Source organism: Oncorhynchus tshawytscha, linkage group LG22 (genome assembly GCF_018296145.1).
Source record: "Oncorhynchus tshawytscha isolate Ot180627B linkage group LG22, Otsh_v2.0, whole genome shotgun sequence".
Lineage (NCBI taxonomy): Eukaryota > Metazoa > Chordata > Actinopteri > Salmoniformes > Salmonidae > Oncorhynchus > Oncorhynchus tshawytscha.
In genome coordinates, this window is record NC_056450.1 from 9,541,950 (window position 1) to 9,553,063 (window position 11,114).

Genomic DNA, 11,114 nt, shown 5'->3' on the forward strand with positions numbered 1-11,114 from the left:
ACAGCATTTGTAAAGGTCCACAGATGAGCAGCAAGTGCTTCTAATCAGGGTTGCCAGGGATGAAGCTTTTCCAGTCTACCTGTTTACAAATTATTCACAAAGAATTACAGTCCATATCAAATTTTGCATGTCGTTTATGAGTTGACCCCACATATTTATGAACGGCTTTGCCTGATGTCCTTGAATTGATATGATGCATTTAGGTGAGCGGACACCTGGGGCGATTGATTTGGGAGTTGCCCTTCGTGCCCAATCCCATAATTCTATTTCTATGTGACTAATTTGTATACAGGTAGACCCCAAAAAAAAGCCACATTCCTGATAGTCAAATTAAAATAAAATTGTACCTACACACACTGAAGGCGGCTGTAAAGCCAAAACGTCTGCGTACGCTATCCCTGATGCAGTGAAAATAATAAAACACATAGAATAACGAAGTAAGCTTTTTGAGTGCGAACCCATCACCCCTTTATATAACAAGCCACGGCCAAGTGACTCACTGTCTGTTGGAGCGATCCATTTTTGAGAACGGGGTGGTCTACCTAATAAACTGGACAGCAAGTGCATGTGTAGTATCACAACCTGAATCTGTCTTAACCTGTTAACCAACAGGTTAACCCATTATCACTGCAATTCAAAAGGATCACACAATGACAAAGACGGTATTAAAATCACATTTATTCCATATTTACAATATGTCCTATTTTACCAAAGGTTCTGGAGAATAGAAAGCGAAAAAGAACAAGGCAAATATACACACCTCTCCAAGACACATTAAGTATCCATTCAGAATCTAAACACCCTTAACATTGGTGTTTAATTACTACAATGTACCTAGCAAGCCCCTTAAGTCAAAATAGCAACTGTTTGTATACCAAAACAGGCATTGATAATGGAATGGCCCTGATATTCATCCACACAAGCTATTTATAATATTTTTTCCCCCCTTTTGGACACTACTGACAATGTCAAGAACTCATGTGTAGCTACACATGCCCGCTGATTGACTTCACAGTTGCTTTCATCATAAGCAGTAAGACTGAATTGATATATTTGTACTTGTTTTAAATGATATGAGAGTGGGTGATATTTCTGCCGAAGCGAGCAGCTGGGCTAGTGATGTAAGCCCCGTTCTGCCGTGGCTGAGTGGTACACCCTGAACAACGCAGTTGATAAACACTACAGCATGTACAGGCTAGAATATGAAGAACATCCTGGAGCAAGACTGGCACCACCTACTGGCACAACATTATTACACCAGCATGTGCGTCAGTGCGTATGCAAGTGTGCTTCAAAAGAAGGGAGATGACGCAGACTGCAGCATAATAACTTAAGAACATGTTTTTCTTCATATACCCAACAATATAGCAAAACAATTGCTAGTCCCAGTTAACAAAACGAAAACAAATATATCGACACCAGATTATTTTAAATCATTGTCTAATATTGGTAAATCCTAGGTTGATTAAATGTCAGGTTTCAGTCCCTCAAAAGTTCATTTTACTTTCCCAAACGAGTCTTCATCTGTCAACAAAGCAGTAACTGTATTCCTCATCATTGTCCATTGTTGGGACAATAAAGACCTCTGAATGTCATATCTCTCCCTCTCCTTTGGGCCCCTCTAATCTGAGATCCACATCATTCCTTCCCAGAGTAAAGAGACTAACCACAGCCAAGAGTGCAGCTAGCATCATAACAGCACAGCCCCCAAACATGTTTCTAGTTCCACTACCACTCTCACCCCCTCCAGTCCCAGACACCTCTCCATGGAGCGCTAGGAGCCCCAGGCAGGCCAGAAGGTGCAGAGGCAGCCTGAACCAGGCCAGCACCCCGGCCCTCTTCTCCTCCGGGATCACCCTCCCCTGGAGGAAGCTGACAGCGGGGAAGTAGAGGCCACTGGCCAGCTCCAGCAGCAGGAAGGCCAGCAGGGACTCACGGGGTCTGGGCTGGCCCGGGGCAGTGGAGAAGATAAGCATGAAGAAGGAGAAAAATGCAAGCAGCATGGAGAAGCAGAGGAGGTGACCAGGCTGGAGGCGGTAGCGGGTGGATGTGGCCAGGCGGTAGAGCAGGGACCCAGCCATACTGGCTGCCATCAGGCAGGAGAAGACAATGCCCAGCGGAGGGCCGTGGGGGTCCAGGACCGGGGTCCACAGGAAGACAAATATATAAAGTACACTCTCAAACAGAGCTTGGACACCTCCTAGCAGCATCACCCGTCTGTCTGATAACAGACAGCGGAGACATTCCTGACAGCTGCGCCAGAACCGGGCCCGTGCTGATGCCCGGGCCAGGGGCACTGAAGCAGCAGGACCAAGCAAGGACGTCTTGTCCCTCTCCAGGCCTCCCTTCTCCTCCGTGCCCCAGTCAGTCAGCACCACCCAGCCACAGGCCCCCAGGCAGGGTACAGCCAGGAGGAAGGGAGCCACAGGCCCCAGGTGGAGCCACTCAGCCAGCATGTTAGCCACCAGCCCAGCCCCCACTGCCAGCCCGTGGTTCCAGCTAGCAGCCTTGGTGAAGGTGCTGGGGATCCATTCTTTAGGGAAGTCGTGGGCGTTCACATGTCGATGCACGTACCAGGCCTCGAAGGCTGTGGAGAGCAGAGAGGTGGACAGGCCCCCTAGCATGCGACCCGCGATAAGGACAAAGTAGTCCCGGGATAGCTTGGTGAGGCAACAGGCTGAGTAGGCTACGCAGAAGAGCAGGCAGGTCTGTCTGCGCCCCAGGACCTGAATTAATGCATTAAAAAAAAAAAAAAATGTATTTTTAAAACACATAGTTGCCTAATCCATACAACAATACATACATAAAACAATTATTGAGGATACAAATTTTAAAAAGTCTAACAATGTATTTACTTCGTGGTCTTCGTTATTGTTACCTGAGGGAGCCAGCCGGCCACGGGGGCAAACAACACACAGGAGGCCAGGCCAACGACATACAGGATGGCTATCTGGGACTCCAGGAAGCTGTAGTGACGGTACAGCTTGTAGAGGTATGGCCCCTGCAGCCAGTCAGCCCACAGGGCTAGGAGGTAGCCTCTTAGGAACAGGGTCTGGAAGCGGCGGAAAGCAGGGTTGGTGCCCACAGCAGAGGGAGTGGGTTGAGGCGGGGTGAGGCGACGTGCCGTGAGCTCCAGACCGACACATAGCGCCAGTAGGACCACGATGGCCAGGTAGGCTGTCACCAACATGGTGAGTTTGTCCAAGTGAGACTGTTGGGATGAGGGAGGTCTATTCACTCCGGTCTTGTAGCCCTAGGAGGATTAATCAAAGGCTGTGGAGAAAGAGACATAACCTTTACTTAAAGACAGAAATATTGAATATCTGGTAACACAAATAAGGTAGGCCATGTCAACGTGGCATCCACACTTGCCAGATAAGTTGTTTGCTTAGTGTCATCATCCTTCATGGTAACATAGAATGTAACCTAGTCTATACTGTTCGAGGCTGAAAACTGAACCAAAGATCAGTACGGTGGCAACCTCACTGACCACCAACGTAAATGGTGTACGTTTGCTGACGACAATCAGATATTTTACAAGTTAAAAGCAGCTAGCCTAGGCAGTTAGTAACGTTCGCTTAGTTATATGCAGCCAAAGCCTTCTTTAACGCCGTGCGCATTTCAATTTATCCTTCCATTATAGTATAATTTTCGTAGTGACAACGAAGTTTTCTATGTATGTGCAAACTATCGTTTTTCTAAAATACGACCTAAACTTTTTAACAATTTGTTTACCGCCAGTCTAGTTGTGGTGTGTTCAATGCGCATACAACGCATGCGCAAGGACAACAGCTAAACATTGAGATACAAGTTCCTCAGCAACATTTATACTTTGGTGAGTAACAAAAGTATGTTGAAACCAATCATTAAACTAAAGCGTGAAAAACATACTATGGAGACATGAATGAAAAAGATTCAGGGAGTTGATTTGATTGAAAGTTCAAGCCTCGCGTAACGGTCGTCAGTAGTTACCACAGTCACAATTATGGCTAAACCCCGCCTTTTTTCGACAATTTCTTAAAAATCTGATTTTGAACCTAACCTAAACCAAACTGCTACCCCTATGACTAACCCGTATCTTAAGACTAAATGCATTTTTACGATATAGCCCATTTTTTTTACTTTGTGGCTGTGGTAACTAGTGACAACTGCACTGGGCCAGAGCTAGGCAGATAGCATAGTTAGCCATTTTGCCATGTGACGCCACCTAATCGGCTACAAACAAGCTGACTGATTTGCTTACCATCTTGTTTGATACTCGCATCATACCACTTTACATACTCAAAGTCGTGTTAAAATCAATAAGAACGGAATTAGCTAGATAGCTAGCTTCGAAGTACGATAAACCGCGCTCTACAACAACATCCTCCTTCAACTTCCGGGTTTTGCTGCAGTTGTCTTTTCAACTTGACCACTGAGCGGCAGCCTTTCTCTATACTGATGGTGCGGTCAGACTTCTTCTTTGGTATTATGGCGGTCCGCAAACAAATGTTATAGGTGCACGCCGCCACCTATTATATTGGCTGTGTATCAGCCCACAATGCTGTAGTATGAATTCATTACATTTTGTGAAAAAATTGCCATACCGACTAACTCTGCACCCTCATCCCTATTCCACTACTTTGGCCTTACCTGATCCTACTCCAGGCCAGCAGCCTGGGAGGATGGGACACTATCGTTCAAAACATATTTGAACTATTCTTCAGTAAAATCTTGTACACTCAAGTGCTTCTCTGCAACTGTCACGGCCAACATATATCCTCTGTGATTTCCGTTCCATTCCTGCGGTACTATTGACAACCATGGCCATGACGGCCAAATAAACAACCTTGAAAATGCTATTTCTATCACTATTGTCCTCGGCCTACTCACAGATCCTCTTAGGATCCCTCGCCCTGGACCCATCTTCCTCTACTACTTTCTTCACTGACTCAACACCTTCTGCACTACTCTGATCCTGGTAAGCTGAACCTGCCTTTCTATCACCGGACACCTCTGATCTCCAGCACCATGGGTAGCCCTACAGTTTACACACACAACCTATCCCACCGATACTACACATTCCTTTGTCTCATGTCCTCCTGCACACTTCTCACATCTAGGAATCTCCTTCCTACACACTGCTGCCACATGACCATGAACTTTACGCCTAAAACACCATAATGGATTTGGGACAAAAGCTCTTAAAGGATAACTGACACATCCCAACTTCACTTTATCTGGTAAAGACTGCATCAAAGTTCAGTAGTACAGACAGTATCTTCTCTGTTTCACCACACTCTCCACCGGGTCTGCGTTGCACCAAATGGCGGGAGTCACAGACACTGGGAATCTTCAACTCCAGATATCACTCCTTTCAATGGTGCCCTGCTCCGGAGTGGAAAGCAAGTCACAGTTCTTGTCTCCAGTTGTGTGATGTGGAGCACACGTGCCCTCTGGACGGAAGAAATGCAAAAAATCAACACGATTCCACTTTGCGACACTTTCGCCGACCCTTTGGCTGAAACAGCATTTCAGCCGTGTCTATATCAGACAATATACCACGGGTTTGATGCAAAAATATGTATATATTGGTAACCAGTTTAGAATACCAATAAGGCACCTCTGGGGTTTCCGCTTAGCATCGTGCCTGAGAACAGCCCTTAGCCGTGGTATATTGGCCATTGTACTACTGTGAATACGTTTGTCATTACTAGTTTGAAATTCTTTAAGGCATAGTTTTATTTACAGTGCCTTCGGAAAGTATTCAGACCCCTTGAGTTTTTCCACATTTTGTTACGTTACAGCCTTATTCTACAATGGATTAAATTCACATTTTCCTCGCCAATCTACACACAATATGAATAATGACAAAGCAAAAACAGGATTTTAGACATTTTAGCAAATTTATAAAAAAATATAAATACCTTATTTACACAAGTATTCAGCTTTTGCAATGAGACTTGAAATTGATCTCAGGTGCATCCTGTTTCCATTGATCATCCTTGAGATGTTTCTACAACTTGATTGGAGTCCACCTGTAGTAAATTCAATTGATTGGACATGATTTGGAAAGGCACACACCTGCCTATATAGTGTCCCACAGTTGACAGTGCATGTCAGAGCAAAACTAAGCCATGAGGTTAAAGGAATTGTCCATAGAGCTCAGAGACAGTATTGTAGAGGCACAGATCTGGGGAAGGGTACCAAAATGTTTCTGCAGCATTGAAGGTCCCCCAAAACACAGTGGCCTCCATTATTCTTAGACACTCTAATGTAATGGTCCTACTGCTCAGTTGTGCACCGGGGCCTCCCACAACTCTTTCTATTCTGGTTAGGGCCAGTTTGCGCTGTTCTGTGAAGGGAGTAGTACACAGTGTTGTACAAGATATTCAGTTTCTTAACAATTTCTCACATGGAATAGCCTTCATTTCTCAGAACAAGAATAGACTGATGAGTTTCAAAAGAAAGTGCTTTGTTTCTGGCCATTTTGAGCCTGTAATCAAACCCACAAATGCGGATGCTCCAGATACTCAACTAGTCTAAAGAAGGCCAGTTTTATTGCTTCTTTAAGCAGAACAACCGTTTTCAGCTGTGCTAACATAATTGCAAAAGGGTTTTCTAATAATGAATTAGCCTTTTAAATGATACACTTGGGTTAGCTAACACAATGTGCCATTGGAACACAGGAGTGATGGTTGCTGATATTGGTTGCTGATATTGGGCCTCTGTACGTCTATGTAGATATTTCATTAAAAACCTGCAGTTTCCAGCTACAATAATCATTTACAACATTAACAATGTCTACACTGTATTTCTGATCAATTTGATGTTATTTTAATGGACAATTTTTTTTGATTTTCTTTCAAAAACAAGGACATTTCTAAGTGACCCCAAACTTTTGAACAGTAGTGTATATGTACAAATGACCTTGACTAACCTGTACCACCGCACAATGACTCGGTACCGGTACCCCCTGTTTATAGCCTTGTTATTGTTATTTTTTTTATTTCGTTTATTTCTTAAATATTTTCATGATTCTTTCTTGAACTGCATTGTTGGTTAAGGGCTCATAAGTAAGAATTTCACGGTAAGATACACCTATTGTATTCAGCGAATGTGACAAATATAATTTGATTTGATAATGTCCAAAGGCAACAATGTTGTAGAAGATTTATTTTCACTACCAACCTCTGTACAATCAGCCTCTTTGTGTTACAAAATACTGTTAAAGGTTAGTAATGACACCTGTGAAAACGTGAGAATTGTGTGGCAAAGGGATTTAGAATAGTTGTATATTATTTCAAATATTGGGCAAAATGTCAGAGAAGCTAAGGGAAAAGGTATCCAATTTAAAGTTTTTCATCAATTTTATTTCACTCCCCCAAGGATACATAGGATGGCTTTGTCAAAGGATGATGTGTTGTTGGCGATGTGAAGGGGCAAAAGGAACCCTCCTACATGCGCTGTGGAGATGCCCGGTTGTGCACCCCCTATGGGGGAAAAGCCTCACAGTGCATGTGAGATGGCCTTGGATTCCATGGCTGGATTCCACCAAGACTGTTGAGTGACGAGGCTTAAATAAGAGGGATTAACCAGACAGAGGTTCAAATATTATGTTTAAGTATTGTGTCTGTGTTAAGGCTGGTCCTGAAACATTGGAAAAGCTCTAATAAGCCAATGTTCATGGAGTGGATGAGTATGCTGATCAAAACAATATCATATTAACTCATCTTAGCAAAGAGGCTGGAGATAATTAATACAGACTCCAAAAATATATGGGAATGATTCTTGTGTTTCCTTACTAAGGGCACAAAAAATAATACTATGGCATGAAATAGCATAGAATTTATCAGGAAAGATCTCCCTATGTGGTTTTGTATTTGTGTTGTTTTGTTTAATATGTTGGTTGTTGTTTTGTGTTTAAAGATTTTACATTTAAAACTGTCTACACAATAAAAAGTAAATATGTATCTCATGGATTGTTTGCCAAACCTCCTGTAATGTTTACATGCTGATTTTTTTTATTTTATTCTGTTCATAGGACAGAATGAACACCAAAGAAGCAACGCAAGAGGCAGAATTCAATAGGTACATCTTTATATCTTATTATAATGGAAGAAATCATTTACAAAATGTAGAAGATGTGCTCAATCAACCATAATCTCAACTAGCAGTGAGTGGATCAGATCTGTAGCAATCAAATGAGATCCTCCACCTTGAAAGTATCTTTTTTTCAGTTTGTATGACAAACCTTGGGGATGGGGATAGGGGAGAAGGTGCATTTTGTGGGTTGTGGAGTGAGGAGTGCTGGTGAATGCAGGTATTCCGCTGGTTTGGTACCTCATCTGATCTGATCTGACACCATGGTGAGTGTTACTGGCACAGTCCCTCTCACCAATACAATACAGAGCCCTCCCCAACATGATTTCCTCCTGTGCATAACCCACTTCTTCATTGCCAAACCCCAGCCTTTACAGATGCTCCATTATGTTCCTATAATCTCTGATCCATAGGCTTATCTTATACACTCTGATCTTGCCAGATCTGCCATACATTGTTATTAATACAGAGACATTTGAATAACACAATATTATTTACAACAACAAAAGAATCAAAACAAACCTAACATGCTTGGAGACAAAGTTCTGGTTCTGTCTCCATTACACCTGATGTGATTCCTGATGTAGACTTAATATACCCACACAGACAGGATTTTAATCCATGACGGCGTAGTGTGTTACTAATGGTCTTCTTTGAGACTGTGGTCCCAGCTCTCTTCGACTTGAAATCGCTGGCCACTTTAAATGTTTACACTACCGTTCAAAAGTTTGGGATCACTTAGAAATGTCCTTGTTTTCCATGAAAACATACATGAAATTAGTTGCAAAATGAATAGGAAATATAGTCAAGACGTGGACAAGGTTATAAATAATGATTTTTAATTTAAATAATTGTGTTCTTCAAACTTGGCTTTTGTCAAAGAATCTTCCATTTGCAGCAATTTCAGCCTTGCAGACTTTTCGCGTTCTAGTTGTCAGTTTGTTGAGGTAATCTGAAGAGATTTCACCCCATGTGTCCTGAAGCCCCTCCCACAAGTTGGATTGGCTTGATGGGCACTTCTTATGTACCATACGGTCAAGCTGCTCCCACAACTGTTCTATAGGGTTGAGATCCAGTGACTGTGCTGGCCACTACATTATAGACAGAATACCAGCTGACTGCTTCTTCCCTAAATAGTTCTTGCAAAGTTTGGAGCTGTGCTTTGGGTCATTGTCCTGTTCTAGGAGGAAATTGGCTCCAATTAAGCGCCGTCCACAGGGCGTTGCAAAATGGAGTGATAGCCTTCCTTCTTCAAGATCCATTTTACCTTGTAAATATCTCCCCCTTTACCGTCACCAAAGCACCCCCAGATCATCACATTGCCTCCACCATACTTGACAGATGGGGTCAAGCTCCTCCAGCATCTTTTCATTTGTTCTGCGTCTCGCGAATGTTCTTTGTTATCCGAACACCTCAAACGTAGGTCTGTCTATAACACTTTTTTCCAATCTTCCTCTGTCCAGTGTCTGTGTTCTTAATCTTTTATTTTTATTGGCCAGTCTGAGTTATGGCTTTTTCTTTGCAACTCTGCCTAGAAGGCCAGCATCCCGGAGTCGCCTCTTCACTGTTGACGTTAAGTCTGGTGTTTTGCGGGTACTATTTATTGAAGCTGCCAGTTGAGGACTTGTGAGGCATCTGTTTCTCAAACCAAACAATCTAATGTACTTGTCCTCTTGCTCAGTTGTGCACTGGGGCCTCCCATTCCTCTTTCCATTCTGGTTAGGGCCAGTTTGCCCTGTTCTGTGAAGGGAGTAGTACACCGCGCTGTATGAGATCTTCAGTTTCTTGGCAATGTCTCGCATGGAATAGCCTTCATTTCTCAGAACAAGAATAGACTCATGACTTTCAGAAGAAAGTTATTTGTTTCTGGCCATTTTGAGCCTGTAATCGAACCCACAAATGCTGATGCTCCAGATACTCACCTAGTCTAAAGAAGGCCAGTTTTATTGCTTCTTTAAAATCAGCACAACAGTTTTCAGCGGTTGCTAACATTATTGCAAAAGGGTTTTCTAATGATCAATTAGCCTTTTAAATGATAAACTTGGATTAACGAACACAACGTGCCATTGGAACACAGGAGTGATTGTTGCTGATATTCGGCCACTGTACGTCTATGTACAGTTGAAGTCGGAAGTTTACATACACCTTAGCCAAACACATTTCAACTCAGTTTTTCACAATTCCTAACATTTAATCCTAGTAAAAATTCCCTGTCTTAGGTCAGTTAGGATCACCATTTTATTTTAAGAATGTGAAATGTCAGAATAATAGTAGAGGGAATGATTTAATTCAGCTTTTAATTCTTTCATTACATTCCCAGTGGGTCAGAACTTTACATACACTGAATTAGTATTTGGTAGCATTGCCATTTAAATTGTTTAATTTGGGTCAAACGTTTCTGATAGAGGACCACAAGCTTCCCACAATAAGTTGGGTGAATTTTGGCCCATTCCTCCTGACAGAGCTGGTGTACAGAGTCAGGTTTGTACAGTTGTACTCCTTGCTCGCACGTGCTTTTTCAGTTCTGCCCACACATTTTCTATAGGATCGAGGTCAGGGATTTGTGAAGGCCACTCCAATACCTAGACTTTGTTGTCCTTAAGCCATTTCACTTTGGAAGTATGCTTGGGGTCATTGTCCATTTGGAAGACCCATTTGCGACCAAGCTTTAACTTCCTGATGTCTTGAGATGTTGCTTCAATATATCCACACAATTTTCCTCCCTCATGATGCCAACTATTTTGTGAAGTGCACCAGTCCATCCTGCAGCAAAGCACCCCCACATCATGATGCTGCCACCCCCGAGCTTCCGGTTGGGATGGTGTTCTTCGGTTTGAAGGATCCCCCTTTTTCTCCCAATGTAACGATGGTCATTATGGCCAAACAGTTCTATTTTTGTTTCATCAGACCAGAGGACATTTTTTTTCTGAGGTCTTGGCTGATTTCTTTAGATTTTCCCATGATGTCAAGCAAGGCAGTGAGTTTGTAGGTAGGCCTTGAAATACATCCAGAGGTACACCTCCAATTGACTC

At 42.9% G+C, this 11,114-nt stretch overlaps 1 protein-coding gene across 1 annotated transcript; it reads right to left on the reverse strand.

Moving 5' to 3' along the window:
• Positions 1–662: 662 nt before the first annotated feature.
• On the reverse strand, positions 663–4,419 carry LOC112221711 (molybdate-anion transporter). Its single transcript, XM_024383964.2, has 3 exons — positions 4,244–4,419; positions 2,879–3,273; positions 663–2,726 (listed from the first exon to the last, which is right to left on the reverse strand). The coding sequence occupies exons 2-3, from the start codon at positions 3,188–3,190 to the stop codon at positions 1,593–1,595; spliced, it is 1,446 nt and encodes a 481-aa protein (XP_024239732.1). The 5' UTR covers positions 3,191–3,273; positions 4,244–4,419; the 3' UTR covers positions 663–1,592.
• Between the last annotated feature and the right edge of the window lie 6,695 nt (positions 4,420–11,114).

Coding starts and splice junctions, on each gene's coding strand:
- LOC112221711 (XM_024383964.2), bottom strand. CDS start 3,190: ATGTTGGTGACAGCCTACCTGGCCATCGTGGTCCTACTGGCGCTATGT. Junction 2,727..2,878: donor TGGCCGGCTGGCTCCCTCAG/GTAACAATAACG, acceptor GCATTAATTCAG/GTCCTGGGGCGCAGACAGAC.